General features: G+C 33.2%; 3 protein-coding genes across 5 annotated transcripts; all 3 read right to left on the reverse strand.

Moving 5' to 3' along the window:
- Nucleotides 1–131: 131 nt before the first annotated feature.
- LOC114371255 (ATPase ARSA1-like) lies at nucleotides 132–5,637 on the reverse strand. 3 transcript variants are annotated; one of them, XM_028328721.1, is made up of 12 exons: nucleotides 5,388–5,637; nucleotides 4,472–4,683; nucleotides 4,319–4,381; nucleotides 4,055–4,165; nucleotides 3,410–3,484; nucleotides 3,245–3,313; nucleotides 3,096–3,161; nucleotides 2,197–2,271; nucleotides 2,077–2,115; nucleotides 1,084–1,218; nucleotides 750–915; nucleotides 132–547 (listed from the first exon to the last, which is right to left on the reverse strand). In XM_028328721.1, exons 1-11 carry the CDS (start codon nucleotides 5,557–5,559, stop codon nucleotides 778–780), a joined length of 1,155 nt encoding a protein of 384 aa, XP_028184522.1. In that variant the 5' UTR covers nucleotides 5,560–5,637; the 3' UTR covers nucleotides 132–547; nucleotides 750–777. The 3 variants fall into 3 exon arrangements, with proteins under 3 accessions (XP_028184522.1, XP_028184521.1, XP_028184520.1); XM_028328720.1 differs by having other exon boundaries at nucleotides 132–523; nucleotides 2,017–2,115; XM_028328719.1 differs by having other exon boundaries at nucleotides 2,017–2,115; nucleotides 5,388–5,636.
- A 3,763-nt stretch (nucleotides 5,638–9,400) lies between these two features.
- Nucleotides 9,401–11,586, reverse strand: LOC114370148 (DNL-type zinc finger protein-like). Its single transcript, XM_028327433.1, has 2 exons — nucleotides 11,426–11,586; nucleotides 9,401–10,164 (listed from the first exon to the last, which is right to left on the reverse strand). The coding sequence occupies exons 1-2, from the start codon at nucleotides 11,496–11,498 to the stop codon at nucleotides 9,671–9,673; spliced, it is 567 nt and encodes a 188-aa protein (XP_028183234.1). The 5' UTR covers nucleotides 11,499–11,586; the 3' UTR covers nucleotides 9,401–9,670.
- A 904-nt stretch (nucleotides 11,587–12,490) lies between these two features.
- Nucleotides 12,491–17,588, reverse strand: LOC114371805 (lysM domain receptor-like kinase 3). The gene is made up of 2 exons (XM_028329136.1): nucleotides 17,543–17,588; nucleotides 12,491–13,878 (listed from the first exon to the last, which is right to left on the reverse strand). Exons 1-2 carry the CDS (start codon nucleotides 17,586–17,588, stop codon nucleotides 12,848–12,850), a joined length of 1,077 nt encoding a protein of 358 aa, XP_028184937.1. The 3' UTR covers nucleotides 12,491–12,847.
- Between the last annotated feature and the right edge of the window lie 59 nt (nucleotides 17,589–17,647).

Genomic DNA, 17,647 nt, shown 5'->3' on the forward strand with positions numbered 1-17,647 from the left:
TATCTGATTTTGGCCTCAATTTATGACCATTGTAATTTATGTCTAGTTCTTCACAGTTATTGTTTTGGTCTTCTGAACATTTCTCCTCAATATTGAGTTATTTAGATTATTCAAACTCAACTACTAAAATATATTTGTTGATGATAATCAACATTTGAAATATAACTTTTCTTATATGTTTCATGTGTGCGTCAAGAATATCTCAGTCAACACTTCAAAACATAAAGACCATTACAGCCCCCAACAAAAAAAAAAGGCTTAAATAAGGGGATTAGAACAAAAAAAATAAAAAGTGCAGATACAATTACTGGAGAAATAAATTTACAATAACAATATTTATAATGTGAAAAACCAAAAAAGCTTTCTGGTGTTTTGAAACTCTAGCGTGTGAATATTGGAAGCCAGTGTCTCTTTAAGAACTGCCAGTACCAGAATCTGAACATCTCAAGTGCTCCAAAACTTCATCATACAAAATCTGATGAGCCCTGATATCATGCCATGTGTCTATGGTTTCAACTGCCAACTTCAGCAAATTACTAAATTTAACCTAACAATATTAGAAGAAAAGAAGAAATTCTAATTTCAGTATAACTATAAACCATATATGATCGGACTCTAAAAATACTATAACTATAATTATAACTTGTTAACCAAAGACTTAAAATCTTAAACAGTAATATAGTAAAGTTTAAAAGAGCAATCATACTTAAATTAGCACTATCAATGAAATACTTCAAAGAACATATTACCTAATCATTGCTTGAGTAACTGTGTAAATCATTTCCAAATAATGTCACCAAGAAATTTGAGAGCTGGAACACCTCTTATCTCAACATCTACGAGTGGTGCCTGGATCATTGATAAACTGGAGAGTTCTGGATCATTCTGAACTATATCAAGAGCACGCATTTGATCCTGAAAAAAGTTTGTTCATGGTATTGCAAGTTTTAGCTCTTTAAATAAAAATGAACATAACGTACAAGACACAAGAGTTTTTCTTCCCCTTCTCCTTCAAGTTCTTCTTTGGTATGCTCAGCTATCAGTTCTGTTACATATCAATTAAAGAGAAAACAATTAAAGTACCTTTCTTTTCATAGCACAAAACTTGCAATCAGATGTAGACGGTGGAAGAATCTGGTTGACAATAAGTCTCTTCACAGGAACATTTTCCTTCTTCAAGGAAGCACTCAATCTAGATGATTCACTAACTGCCATCACCTGAGGGAGTAACGGCACAATATAAATGATTAAGAAATACGTATTTAAACTACACCAACAACAAAAGCCTTTTCCCATTAGACGAGGTTAGCTACATTAATCAAATGATGGTATTTTGTTCTGTCAAAAGTTAAACTGATTTAGTGTATCCTTTTCTTTTCTTTTTTAATTAAAAGTGGTAGTCGATTCTTAAAGTGAAAGTAGATCAGGCAATAAGATTAGCTTCACTTCCATTTACACAGGAAATCACTGAGCAAAAGAGTAGCTATAAATGCCCAGCTCAGCAGTACACTTCTTTCTTTCCTTTTTTCTCTCGCTTCTTTACTTCTTGTCAAAAGGAAAAAACCAAACCCCTATAATTTAGTATGGTTTCCTTTATCACCTTTGTTATTTATAAAATTTTGATTCCCCTCAAAGTCTTATTCTTTTTGTACTTGAAACCCCAGAGCTTTTCTCCAGCACACAAGTCTTCCACTTCAGAATTTCAATTCTTTAAATAGGAAAAACTTAACCCCCCCCCACCCCCCCCCCAGCATCAGTGGACATGGCAGGTGGGACACAATTTCACTGAAAGACACACGTTATAATGATAATTAAATTAAATAAACCATTCATGGAATAGAAGGATAGTTCCCTCAAATTGGAGGCAAATGGCATTCCCTATGAAATGATCATTTCCTTTCCACACCTGATTGCATTTAAACCTTAAAGCCAAAGTCCTTCTTGGTAGGGTTGGTGACACTAAATTATAAGTCAATTCACCAATATATCGTTATATGCACCAGTTATAAGTCATACCGTGGGGATTGTAACAATGACAAATTCGGTTGAATCAGTATCACGAAAGAGTTCACGCACTTTTATCATCCTCTCCCTGAGTTTCTCCAATTTATCAGCCTGCACAATAAATGATATAACAAATGGTGAACATATTAAGATGAAACTAAACGCAACAGTGACTACAGGTATAAATCTTACAGCATTCTGTCGGGTTTCTTCTTGCCCAAATACGGATTTAATTGCTGAGGTAGCAGAAGCTATCTTTTGTCTTAGCTGCAGCAGAATAATTGGTATCAATGACTATAACTTACAACGATCATTCCAAGCTTGGAACTTGGAAAAAGAATTTGGGATGGGGGGTTGGGAGGAAGAGATAGTCTGTATGTGCTCTTAAGTCTTATCCTGTCCTGACTGTTCACTTAGTGGAAGGGAGATTAAATATGATTAAGTACATGTGAGACATTGTACGAATAAGCTCTTTGGTAAACTGTCACCGAACTTTTGATGAAATCTCATCATGAATCAGGCATTTTTACCCAGTTACAGAAATTCATTATAAATAATAAGTCACAGTTTACACACAATCACCATCAATATAGGAAAAATAAGAACATCGGAATGAAGTCAACAAATGAAAGATGATGGCGAAATTTATAGGGAAAAAAATATAACAACTTAGATAAGAGTTAGCAGAAAGTGAATTGGGAAGTCTATAGGGAGAAGAAAGAATGGAACCCAGGAAAAAAAATTGTCCTATGATGTGTGAAGGAACAAAGGTCAAAACAGAGGTAACTTTTTGTGGAATATTTTGACCCCCCCCAAAAAAAATCCAAAAAACTATTTCATGGGTAAAAATGGGTTTTAGAAGGCTATAGTGTGTGAAAGTCACTATTGCGGCTGCAATGGCCACTCTTGAAAACCATTGTTATTCGAATCCCGTAGACCTCTCTGCTCCATTACTCTGCTTTAGTGCACTAGGGTTTCAACAATTTATTCATTCGGCTCCTTGACAGATGTCAAATATAAAGATCAGTTTTTTTTTTGGTGTGTGTGTGTGGGCGGAGCGGGGGTCTTACTATTAAAATTAGCAGTCTTACCTTCAGTATCTTCCCAATGGATGCATCCAAGAAATCGGGTAAGGACAATAATCGTAATGTGTGACCCTGTTAAGTAACATGCATAAATCCTATGAAATGCTAAAAAACAAAGGTGATCTGAAATATATAACTATCATCTTTTTGCTCACCGTAGGTGCTGTATCAAATACTATTCGAGTAAACATGCTATATTCCTGTGATTCGAGAAATTGTATAACCTGACAAGAGGCTTTTAATTGTTAGGAGAGCAAAAAGGGATTATTACTTGAAAAATTAGCAATGAAATAATTAATCACAGTACATAAAATGCATGCCTTGGAGATCGCAATAGCTTCATCCAGTCCAGGAGGAGGTGAATCCAGTAATTCTCCCAGTTTTAGTTCTCCCAACTATTGCAACCAAAACATGTAACAACTCATCTTAGAGAAGCAAGCTTATAACGAAGCAGAACCAATTACCCTAAGCCCTAAATCTTACATAACGAAATTTCATAAATTTAAATGGCCAAAAGCCTAAAAGCATGCAATTGAGTGGTAAATTTTTAATTTATTTGAACAGAATATTATATATTAGTTTCAACATGAATTTGTGGAGTAGAAAAAAGCTTGGTTGACGTGAACTTCATGAGCATGATGCATTCTTTCAATCGAGCAGTGGAGTTTGTTACATAATCAATCTAACTAAAGTTATCAATGATATTATGATTGATTTTGATTTACAATGCTATCAGATCCTAACCCTCTGTGTGTAACAAACTTTTTCTCTTTTCCTTCATGCTTTAGTGCTTAAAGTCCAACTTAATAAGTTCTTCTAGGTTAATCTGGCTATCAAAGAGGATGTGTTAGTGCCAATATTGTAGCAGGTTGATAGCATATAGAATTGTAGTTCTGATAGAAAACTTACTTTAAAGGAAGATATACATAACAAGAAATGATGATAACATCTCAATAAATCTTTACCTGATCTGCAATCATTCCAAGGCCCATGCCATCCATGAAGTCTTTGACTCCGGTTCCACCCTTTTTCTGGGCGGCATTTTGAAACTCTTCCCTAAACTTCTCAGGGTTAATCTGTAAATGAAGTAAGGAACTACAAACTTAAATAAGTGGAGAGTGGTATTATATTAAATACTACACACACAATCTCAAAAAATACCAATCATGTCATCAAGAAAACCGGATGCTAAATATCAGCCAATCTATTATACAGAAATGCCAACTTACTTCAAGAGCAAAAAGTGGATAATCAGGTCCTTCCACTGGCACCAATGCACCCCCAGTCAAATCCTAGAGTACAATTTGCAAAACTTGTGTTACACAGAGCATAATCCACCATGCAAGCATCATCAGAACTATAAGGCTACACATGTAATTAACCTGAGCAAAAGAATCACTCAAAGAATGCGCTGGATCGGTGGAAACCACGAGAGTGGGGTGTCCATTATTGGCAAATTTAACAGCAAGCGAAGCAGCACAACTTGTCTTCCCTACTCCCCCTTTCCCACCAAGCATGTAATACTTCCTCTTAGTCCCAGAAATCATCTCATCAAACCCCGATGCAGCTTCTGTAGTACCAGCAACTGATCTCACTGACAATTAAAAAAGGTAATAACCATAAAAAAAAAGTGTTATCAAAAACTCAAAAGACGTCTCAAAACTCAAAAGCACAAATTTCCGCCTATAAAAAAAAAGCACAAATTGCCTAAGAAAAACTAGCAGCCTAGTACTAAACATGATGCAATCTCAAATTTAAAGAAAAACTATAATTTATATCATCATTCAGACACCAACAGTACACAGTTAGACCCAATTTATGGTGGGCTATAAGCTAGTTATGTAACTGTAAAATGATACTGAACCTAACCCTTTAATTAAAAATAAAGAGAAATGAGAATCCTGCACAAAAAGATGATCAGAAAAATCACTAAAACATTTATTTTCCCATTCTATATCTTCTCTTTATCAATTTCTATTAACTTGTTATCAGTTGAATGAGTAGGATGCGTGAGTTAATCTTGACATTGTTTTCGATTCTCACAGATAAAAAAAATCAATATCCACACTCCTTAACTAGACCAACAAAAGGGATAACATATCAAGTTAAGGACAGGGCACACCAAAAAACAAAATAACGTTACTGGGTTAGGCTCAACCAATGTAACACGCCAACAGCAGCAAGTGGCAATTCCACCAATATGAACACATGAAACAGAACAGATAACTGGAATTACAAAAATCCAAAAAGTATAAATAAAAAAGAAATCTCAAAAACAAAATAGAAAAGTTTGAAAACCTTGAAAAGACTTAGTGGGGGGTTTAGTGGAAGCAGAAAAGGAGAGAAAGGTAACGGCTTTCGGGAGACGAAGAAGCAGAGGAGGGTTGGGTGCGAAGGAGAGGACACCCTCCTTGATGGCCATGGAGTTCGTTATGTGAGGAGAAGATGAAAGAACAGAGCGACATGCCATTTCTCGTACTCACTTTGCCTTTCGTTTTTGTTTACTCTATATCTCTGTCTCTTACACCGCCGCAAGGTTTTTCTTTTTTCGAATAATTATATTAGATTAATAAACAAAGGGGGAGGGGGTTCTTTGCAAACATTTTGGTTTGGCTTATACATGTTTTTTTCCAGTGATTATTCAAATTTTGATCCTGTATGTTTTTTTCCTTTATTTTTAGTTATGTAAGTTTGTGTTTTTTTTTATTGTAGTTACTTTGGAATTTTTATTTTTTAATTTTTAATTTTTGTGAGTTATGTTGATCAGACTAAAATTTAAAAAATAATACAAATTTAGAGGGATCAAAATTAAAAAATAAAAACTTATAAAAACTAAAATTCAACAAAATAAATTATAAGGATAAAATTAAAAAAATATAAACATATAATAACTAAAAATGATTTTTTTACTGAAATCAAAATTTTAAAAGTGTGTACTTTATAATGATTAAAAATATATTTAAATATTTTGGTTTTGGTATAATAATATGCATAAGTATAACCATGTAATTTTGATTTGTTTGATTCACATGTGGTAAAAAAAAAAAAATCATTAAAATGAAAAATGCTGAAAAATTCACTTTTTTATTTCAGTTTGTTTCGATTTCTATTTTTTATTATTAAAGTTGAGTTAAACTACTGCACTTTTAATATATACTTATGTGTTTTTCCTATTATACTTCCATAAAATCTATTTTTCTTTAATCCAAACTGCATTTTCAGTAAATGTGATTTTCAAATGTTAATGAGAAATTAAATGTTTGATATTATTTGAGTGATGGAGACCTATCAATACTTTTATATCATGTTTGCATACCTTTAAAATCATGGTGATTACTTTAAAATTATGTAAAAAGTGTTTCAAAATAATAGTGTTACTTCGCATTTATTATCAAATTGAAATTTGATTTTGTCTCACCTCTCCTTGCCACCTCCAAACATGCTATTAGTAAATGCTTGAAACCAAAGTGATTTTCCCTTATGACCAAGGAGCAATCAAAGTATATTTATTTTAATCTTGTGTTTGGATGAATCAATTAAGGTACGTAATGTATTTTTTTGGGTATTTCAATTATTGTTAATTAAAATATTCCATTTGGATGTTTAATAGGAGAATTTGAAGAATTCCCCAAATATTTTATCTCTTGTTAAGATTAGGGAATTAAAATCCCCCCAAAATGGTGGATATAAAAAATTTCTCATTCTCTATCTCGTCATCCCCAACCTCATCTTTTATCATTTTATCCCTTTCATTTTTTTAGTAACTTAGTGGTTGATTGGTGCGACGGAGATAGCGATGATGGGGAAAAGCAAGTTTGCCTAGTGGTCGACGAGGTTGAGTCATTTAAGCTTGAGTTTCACCGTAGTACCTTTCGCTCAACAAACGTTCCATTCATCGCATAATCATCAGCACCGTGAAGAACATCTGCTACATCGTCACCGTTGTCAATGTCATTGATTTCCACAAGGGCTTTGACCATGCCAACACCTCCATTGATGACTAGAAGTGACTGTGAATGAATCTGCTTCCTTACCATTATAACTTGAAATTTGTTTTAAAATTTTCAAGATTCGATTTCCGTGGTGAGATTTGTGCTGCAATGTTGGTGGTTGAAATGTGTGGTAGAGAGACAAAGCATGCTAGGAGAAACATTTGTTTTGAAATTCAATTATTTGCAAAAATTTATTGTAGAAGCATACTTAATATGAAGTTTTGATGATGCCATAAGATAAACGCTTCTTAAGTTTAATCCAAGTCAAGGACTCAGAAATTCAAGATAAATGATGAAGTTAGTCCTTAAAGTCTTAGACAACATTCTTTATTTGATGATGCAAAAGGTTTGGCAAAAGGACATTTTTCAAAAAGTTTTTTGAAATTTCAAAAATATGGTATTTACTCTCTGGTAATCGATAATCGATTACTAGAGGATATAATCGATTACCAGTGGCCAAAGTAGTTTCTGAAATGTTCTTAAAATTTTGAATTTGTTTTTAAGAGCCTGTAATCGATTACACAAAACTTGTAATCAATTACCATAAGTTTTAAACGTTCTATAAAAGTCTTTAAAAATTTGAATTTAAATTTCAAAGTCTGTAATCGATTACAGCTTGTGTGTAATCGATTACCAGAACTTAAAATTCAAATTTCAAGTCTGAAGAGTCACAACTCTTAAAAAAATAAATGTGTAATCGATTACACCATTTTGATAATCGATTACCAGTAAGAAATTATTCAAAAATAACTCCCAACAGTCACATCTATTCAAATGTTTTTGAATGGCCATCAAAGACCTATATATAGGTGACTTGGACACGAAATTCCTTAGAGAGTTTTTTCTGAACTGAAATATTTTATCCTCTCAAAAAGATTCATTGGTCAAACACTTGCATATTCAATAAGGAATCTTGATTGAACTTCAATTGTAATATTCTTCTCTTAAAGAGAGAAACTTCTTCTTTTTCTTATTCAAAGAAATTGATTAAGGGACCGATCTTTTAAGATGTAAGGATTTCTGAACATAAGGAAAGGGTTGTCTCTGTGCGATTCAGACTTTGTAAAAGACATTTTACAAGATAATGGAAATCTCAAGCGGGTTGCTTGGGGACTGGACATAGGCACATGACGTGGCCGAACCAGTATAAAAACTGAGTTTACATTCTTTCTTCCCTTAAACTTCTTTTAATTATTGCAATTTATCTTTTACTTTAAAGAAGTTTATTTTTGAATTGTTCTTTGAATAATCATATTAAGGGTGCATTGTTAATCCAAAAAGAGAATTAAATTTTAATTAGGCAAAATTTTGTATCTTAATTCAATTCCCCCTTCTTAAGATAATGAGGTCACTTGTCTAACATTTATAACCCAAACAAGTTAATTTACAATTGATTAAAATTTAATTACTGTCAATTAAATTAACATTTAAAATTCTTCATCCAAACATAAGGTTAATCTATTGAAAGTGGAATTTGAGAAAAGTAATCTTTTACTCCCTAAACTTATTGTGGATGATCAATATTTCTAAGAGCTACATGAGCCTGGGTGAGAGGCACTTATCAAAGTTGAAGTCAATGTAGAAGCTTCTACAAGATTTTGACCTACATGACATTGGCCATGGATAATTCATGTTTAAGTTCGATTCTTTGAAAGCTAGATGGAAAGGATGAGTGGTAACCTTTGAATAATTTTTTTATCATTATTTATTAGTGAAAATGTGGACACCAAAATTCATTGCAAAAGCATGATAGGTAGTAGTTTGGTTTAAGTTCATTTTTCAAGGTTAAATGCGGTGTTCTATGATAAAAAGTTTTCAGTTGGGACTAACTTTGTTATTGGTAAATCCATTAAGGTGGATACAAACACTTTATTTGCTTATCATGGTAGATTTGCTCAAGTGAGCATAGAGATCAACATTCACAAACTTGTCGTCAGACGAGTTAATATCAGAGACCATTGACACCAAGTAGAGTATGTATGAAGGTTACACCACTATGCAGTAAGGCTACACAATGTAAACATCACTTACGAAAGATTTGTCTTTCTTAATAAAGTCTTTTGTATGCATATGACTAAATATGTATCGACTATGGTGAATCATGTTGATAAAATATCAATTATTTGATTCAATAACTGTGCTTCCGTTACTAGAACATTTTCTTTCATGGGTCTCGCAAATTTTTTCTCAAAACAAACTACCAACCAAGTCTAACAAAGAAAATTGGGATGGAGTATATAAATTTAACTTTTAGAAACGAAGTACTAGTTTTAATCATTTAAGCATCAAAGGAAATAACTATTCCTACTAAAATCTCAGTTCTACTCAAATAATATGTTTTCATAAATTCCTTTCTTGGCTAAGTTTTGCACATGAAGGTGTATCATGGTCTAAAAACATTCCTTTGGCAGGCACCAAAAATAATTGATAAAGCAAACAGTACATTGAATATGTTGCTTTTTAATATTACTAGCATAATTATAGACAGAAGAGCCGAGTTTACAAAACCAACTATTGTTACCTCCCTTGCACTTCCAAACTCTCAGTGACACCCTATTGCAGAACATACACTTGGTCAAATTCTATCTTTCAAGGTTTCCTTCCAGCTAAATCTTCCAATGTAAGATTCAGTGTGTCAACTGAACCTCTTTTCACTTCTTCTCCACGAGCAGCCAGGAAGTCCTCAACGCTTCCTGGTTCACCAAACCACCCAAGGTGATCTGCAATCAGGTGAAGGTTATTACACCCCCCACATCTTGCCACCACTACACCTTTCTCATACGATTCGCGACAAGCCGTCTTAATGGATCTCGTTTCACAGACCTTGCAGGTGAAAACCATAGCAAGATCATGCCTTGAGGATGTCTTCAAACTGGACTTGGCAGAAAACTTTACAGAAGAGGTTTCATTAACACTAATAGATGTAGCAACTTCATCTGGGTTTGGACTTGATTTTAAGGTGTCTGCTTCATTATTCTCTACATCTTCACAGACAGGTTTGATTGGATTTGTATGGGTCATGACCCCCCGTTGATGGAATCCATAACTGTTTAATATTGCACTGGTAGGAGAATACCAAGATTCTGCCAATATACAACATTCACATATTAATAAGAAAAACTTTCACACACAAGGGAATAAATAAGAGAGAGAGAGAGAATTAGATAGTTCTTCATTTTTTTAATGCATAAACTTAAGTTATTAGCTGACTCAATGATAAAAAATGGCTTTAACTCGAGCAAATACCAAGCAGAAACATATTTTACCACAAAATGGATAAGGTGGAAGACATCAGATTGCTTAGAGCTTAGAGCAAGTCCAATTCAAGTTAACACTTAACAATACCTAATCTTTCCTGTTATTCTGAAAACACTGTCTGCTTTGCATTATAGGAGATGCGAGTGTTAAAATCTGTTTATAAAATCTATAAGTTGTTTAACAGTAAATTTTCATTGCCTAAGTCCAGAGTTTTGAACCAAATCCATCAACGAAACAGAAAGTTAATTTAAGGAAACCTATATAAAAAGGTAAATTTTTACAGGTACTATAACAGAGCAAGCATGCCTAAGGCCTAGCTATTTGTTATCCAACATCTGGTGCTTTAATTCCCAACATTAACACTTTTTGTTAAAGAGGGTTTCCCCACCCAATGGAAATGCCTTTTGTTTGGCAGTTCAGTGTCTGTTTACTGGTTCAAAAGGACTAGTACAACAACCAGTTCAGGCGTTCAGCCAAATATTACAAAATGTGTTTTTTTGAAGAAATTATCCTTCATGAATAGCATTTTTTTGCTTTTGACACCAGAGTGACATCTTCATCTTTGTATTGCTTTACATGTCTTTTATTGCTATTAAGATATCTTCCTGAACATCCTAATTGCTTAATTTAATACTAAAAGGTTTTTATCAAGATTCATGTTAAACAGAAAATGAAAAAAAATGAAGTTAATGCATCCAAAAGTGCTAAATCATGACAAAGAAAGCCATAACAATCAAAGTATTATACTAAAGCTATCAAGAATCCCTAAAAAAAGACATCATCCTTGACAAGCCTAGCACTTTTCAGAACCAGTTATGAGAAGCCCTACAGATAAAATAATTGCCAAAAGAAATTAAAATCCAAGGCAATTCCGTAAAGTGGAAACTAGAAACCAGTCATGTTACCAATGCATTCAATTAAAATTTTTAAGGCAAAATGATAAAATTGAATAAAGGGTTATTCGTGAATAAAAAAAAGGGGTAGTTTGTTGAAGAAGCTAGTATTGAGAGGAACTAAAACTTGAACAACACACACACAAAAGAAACTGTGCAAAGGTATCGGCAAAGAATGAAGGTGAGGACATGCCTTGAGTAATGGGGTGATGGGTTTGTCTTGAGAAGATTGAAATGAATCGCCTCTGCAACATCCTTGCCGCCATAGCTCCCAAGCCAATGTAATGTGGTGTTATGCCCAGACCTTCTACTTTCTGAGTTTTTTTAGCTTTTTTTTTTCTTCTTTTCTACGACACCAGCTTTAGGCTTTGTATTTTCGTTCTCTAGAGCAGAAATTGCTTTATGCACCACCAAAATTTAATATAACCCCATCTTACCCTTTTTCCCTCTCCCTTTGCTCAGTCTCTTCTTCTTTCCATCTTCTTCCTCTTGATCGCATCACGCCTTCTCTCTGCTGCCACTAATCTCTTCCACTGCACCTATTCATCCCCGGCACACCCTCTTTACCCTTTGGATTTGGGATTCAGAGTTATGAAACCATAACTTTGAATATTGAATCTGAAGGGTGAGGAGGCTTTGCTGCTGATGGAAGGGCATGAGAGAAAGGGTTAGTGACAGCAGTGAGAAGGTGTGATGCCGTGAAGAGGAAATGGAGAGAAGAAGAGAGTGAGCAAGGGAAGAAGGGTAAGATGGAGACATTACAAATTTTGGTGGTGCACCAAATAAAAAATTGGTGCATGAAGCAATTACCCTCTAGAGCCCGTAGTATGTGGCTTTGACTTTGGTCTTTGGGGAAGAAAGGTAAATAGAGTTTTTACACTATTAAAATCAATTTTTATTTAATAATATAATTACATAAAAATGTTTATCAAATTTTTAAATAATTTATTTTTAAGAATATTTTTGTATTTGTGAACGTAGTAGGATCGCAGGTACTCTTAAAAAAAAAATCGCAAGTGCTTAAAAATATAAGCAAGATCAAGTACAATCACATGAAAGAGAAATTCTTACTCTTGGAATGTTAATAATTGTAATTACTCTATTCATATCTTGACATTTCATTATAGATGAGATGATTACTACTGAAAATAATAAGGAAAGTAGAAAACGAAGACTTATTATCCTGAGAACAAATCAATGTCAACTGAAAACAGCAATCAAATAACCAATGATAATTGATCTTGATTGGAAAGATATCAAAATCCCAACGATAACTGATAATTCATATTGACTGAAACTTGATGACGACATCCTTAGATGTTGATACAAAATTGTGAACCGCCCTATGTTGCAGTCAAATACACTGGATGCTTGCTTAACTAAATATGTTTATTTTGTTCAAAATCCAAATTCTACACAAGACAGAATCCTTCCATTCCACTCAAGCCCAATTGGCTGATTTGAGTGCTTCAAACTTCACCTTTTCCTTCATATCCGCAATCATGTACTATACAAAGTATAAAATTATACATCAATCTCTTTTCACAGTCAGTTTTTTCTCTTTCTTTACAATCAAAATTCATAGCGAATGCAAATAAAAAGAAAAGAAAACCCCTCAAACCCAACCAAAAGAAGTCACCGTGGGGCCAACGAGATCCAAATACAACTTCGACACCTCATCAGAAACCCAACCCATATCGGGTCTCTCATTCGGGTCATCCCCGACACATTCCAATCCGACCCGAATCATTCTCTCCGCAACATTCACGGGAAATGAATCCCTCAGCCTCGTATCCACCCACTTCCTCACGCCGCCGTTCTCCTCCGCCGCAATCTTTGCCGTCTCCACCACGCTAATCCTGCGATAACCGCCGTCGTCGTTGAATTCGAACTTCACCGCCTCTTCCCCGCTCAGCAGCTCCAAAACCACCACTCCGAAAGCGTACACGTCGCTCTTCTTCGTCGCGACGCCGCTGATCTGAAACTCCGGCGCCATGTAGCCTCTCCTCCCCTCGATCCTCACAGTCCGGCCGCCAGAAGGATCGCCGTCGCCGGCGACGGCCTCGCCGCAGAGACCCGACACGCCGAAGTGGCAGATTCTCGCGCGCAGATTCTCCTCCGTGATAACAATGCTCGAACTCTTGATGTGCTTGTGAACGAATCCGGATCCTGATCCGGAACCGGAATCCGAACCGGAACCAGAGAAATTGTGGATGTAATCGAGACCGTGCGCCACGTCGGACGCGATCTGCATCCGAGAGATCCACGTGTTGAGATCGGTGAAGCTAGGGTTCCGGCGGTTGCGGAGGCAGTCGGCGAGGCTGGCGCCGGGGACGAACTCGTTGACGAGGAAGATGACGGCGCCAGAGACCGACGCGCCGAGGAGTTTCAAGAGGCTGCTGTGGTGACTCCGGCAGATGAGGGCGAGGCGGCGGCTGAGCTCCGGGATATCAATTTGACGGCGGAAGTCGCGGCGCGAAACGACGACTTCGCGGTGACGAATTACGCAGCGCCAGGAGGAAGAGGAAAGGCGTGGCGCGGAGAAATTGGCGGTTGCGGCGGAGATCTCAGAGAAGTGGTAGATGTTAGGGTTTTCAGGGAGCGTGTCTTTGAGACTTGAGAGAGAAGCGCAGAGGTTTTTGACCACTCAAAGTCGTAGTTGGTGTTTTCGAATGATTCTGTGATTGGAACGCTATGAATATGAATTCAAATCAACAAATAATTGTTTATTTTATTGCTGACACTAATGTACTATAAGAAAAGTACTTTTTTTTTTAATAAAAAAATTCTTTTTGCATGGCGAGAGAGCACATCTAAACATGCAACATGCAAGCACTAAGTTAATAAAACTTTATTGCCCATAGCACAGTGACATTTTAAACTATTGGGAAATAAGTTTGTTGTTTTATGAATTTTTGGTTTATTTATTGTTATGATTGAGTACCACTACCTTGAATATTATCCAACTTCTTTCTTTTTTCCGACAACTTGTCTTTTAATTTCAGGTTTCCATTTTTGCTGGTACTCTTGCTCGTTTGGATAGGGATGCTCCTCACTGCAAGAAGTATATTTTAGTTACCTGGAATTATTTGAATATGTCTCCTTTCTAAATACGATTGATTAGTCAAATAAACAATTATTTGTTCATTTGATGCAGGGATGGCTGTAATGACTTCAAGTACACGCTGGTAAGTCAAAACTTGAAACAAATATTTATTTGTTTTGACATTTTTTTGAATAATTATTATTTTTCTCAAGTTATTTTCTTCTAACAAATTCTTTTATCTTGTAATTTCTTTTATAGGTTGTATTTGCCAATTGCTCAGTTTCAGTGTCTTTATGGCTTGTCCACTCCCACACTGGTTTCTTTGGTTACTTGTTATGTTACTTTGAATCCTGAAAGTTAAAGTTATAAAGAAAGTGGGGTTCATTACTGCAAGTGCTTGATAGAGAATAAGTTCCCACGTTTATTCTGTGAGAAGCAATATATATAAAAATTGTGTTCTTAATTAACAGGAAATTTCATATTTCATGGATCCTTTTAAATGATAGTTATATGTAATACACACCTCTTAATTTATATAACTCAAAAAGATATTTTGATTGTAGGGAGCACAAATGCAGAAAATATAGCTCGTACATATCTCTTTTATACATAAGTAACATAACTTAAAATTAAAATGACTCAAATACCTTGCCGTGCACTTGTATACTAAATAGTAAATGTTGGGGAAACAAGCTTTCAAAATATAAGTAGAAACAACAACATTTATTCACAAGCAATGAAGACGAATTATGCAAATTGCAAGAATGATCACAAGATGTGAAATTGAATAAAGTGGCAGAGATGCACCTTGGGAAGAGGGGGCTAAATTAAGCTGCAGCTGTCAAAGTAACAAGAAGTGCTTAATTTACAATAATGGAAATTGAATGTTAATCTACTTGCAGGACAATAAATTAAACACACTGGATATCAGGACAGTAACCCAATTTGGGAGGGAATGGCTTGGAATCCAGGATAGATTAGAGTTTTTTGTTTTGTTTTAGTATATTAACGTTCTTGGCCAAAATTGGTTCTGGAATCTCAAATAAAATTAAAAGTCATAAGATTACTATTTTTTATCCATCTTGTTATTTTTTATTCAAGAGATAAGACTATTTTAAGAATAGGTAACTGATTTAGAAAAATGAGGTTTTTTATGTGAAAAAAATTCATTAATTTAAAAACAAGGTTAAAATCCCCTTCCAAATAAATTTGTTGAGATAAAAAAGCCCTCACAATTTGAGCTAACCCCATCCCCCTCCTATATTTTTTTTTTCAGAGCCCAATTTCATTACCCAAATTCTATATGAACTTCTCGTAATGGATTGCCCAACGATATGATATGTCCATCCCATAACATGTAATCATAAAAAAGGGATGTATTGCTTCAATTCCTGAAAGATATATCAGGTATTTTCAAGTCATAGGAGTGTTCAGACAACGAGAAAAAATATATTTTCTAACGTATTCTTTAAAATATATTCTTTTTAATTAGTTACAATTTATTAAAAATTACAAAATCATGCAAAAAAAATAAAATCGATCAAGGCTTAATTATTAAAATGATTTCTTAATTTATTTAAAATGCTGAATTAGTTCCTCATATTTTTTGAAGCTGTAATTAGGTTTCGTTATTTTCAAAATTACTTCAATCCAATGCTTTTCGTCCAATTAAAACTAACACATTAGTTTGCAAATTCTGACAGTTTTAATTTACGGTTAATTGTGTTTTTTTAGTCGGTTTTAATACCAGTTGGATGTAATTTTTTTTCTAAATATATCAATTAGGGTTGTTTTTGAATCGTGAGAGGACGAGACAGTAAATCATAATAAATTTTGTAATTTTTATGTTAGAAGTGGTAATATTTATTATGACTTTTTAAAAAGAAATTATAAATTTTTTTATGATTTTAATTTTTTTTTAGTTTACCACCTTAAAGTCATATTTTTTTTATATTTATCACTTTGAATTAGTAAATATTTTTTTGTTAATGTTTTACTTTTTAAGTTAATGTTTTTAAAACAATTGTAAATATTTTTTTAATTTATTTTTTTTAAATTGTAAATAATTTTTTAATTTCATTATTTAATAATTTTTGTACTTTTTTTTGTTTTATTTAATATTTTTATATATTTTTTATATGATTTTATTTAATATTGTTTTACTTTATATATTTTTTCATTAATGTTTTGATTTGTTTTATAAATTAACAAATAATAAAAAATATTTAAATTTAAAAAGACTACAGAGAAACATAAAAAGACAACATAATACATTAATATAAGTTGATTAAAATTTAAACGAAAATATTAAAATGTTTGTTATTAATATTAACTTATAATTTATTAAATAATATTAATTTTATTATATAAATGAATTTAATATTAACAATAGATAATAATTTAATAATAAAAATTGTTAAAATAAATACAATATAATATATTAATATAAAATGAACAATACAAATTAAAAAAAATATAAAAAATAAAAATAATATTAGTCATTACTAAATGTATTATGTTGTTTTTCATTTACAAAACAAATTAAATTCCTTAACATTAATAAAAAATATATATAAAATATTAAATAAAACTAAAAAAGTAAAAAAAAACATTTATTTATTAAATAATTAAATTAAAAAAATATTTACAATTCTTTTATAATTAAATTAAAAGTATATTTACAATTTTTTTAAAAAATTAACATAAAAAATAATACATTAACGAAAAAAAAACCTTTCCTGCTTTGAAATCATAACTTAAAAAAAACTGAAGTAATAAAAAATTTTACGAATTCCATAAAAAAAATGTTATCAGTCCGAACACAGAAAAAATGTAACACCTATTACTATTTATTTCAAAATAAGTAATAATTTAAAAATGAACCCCAATTGGTAAATTCCGAAAAAAATTACACGTGAACGGTATTAAAGTCTTTTTAGTCGCCAATTTAGATAGCACTCACTATATAAACTTTGATTAGTTTACGGGATTTCACACGGCCACTGCAACATATACATGATATATTAATTCAATTTTTCCATTTTTGCATGAAATTGTATTGATACTAGGCATATTTTTTACCTTTCAACTTTAAAAAATGCCTCTTTTTCCTAATTATAATATAAAATTTGATTATTTATTTTCTACCTAATCAGGGATGGTAGTGTCAGGTGACGCAATGAAGAAGACAATGGCATCACCTGGAGCAGGGTCAGATGATTCTGGTGTGATCGTAAATTTAAAGGTGGTGGTAAAACTTGCCACCTGAGAAGGTTTTGTCCAGAGGAGCAGAAGGGTCGAAAACTGCCATTGCTGTTTATCTTGGTGAGTTGTAACTTATTGTTATTTGATGGAAAATGGTTGCATCAC

The sequence above is a fragment of the Glycine soja genome, chromosome 10, assembly GCF_004193775.1.
Source record: "Glycine soja cultivar W05 chromosome 10, ASM419377v2, whole genome shotgun sequence".
Taxonomy (NCBI): Eukaryota; Viridiplantae; Streptophyta; class Magnoliopsida; order Fabales; family Fabaceae; genus Glycine; species Glycine soja.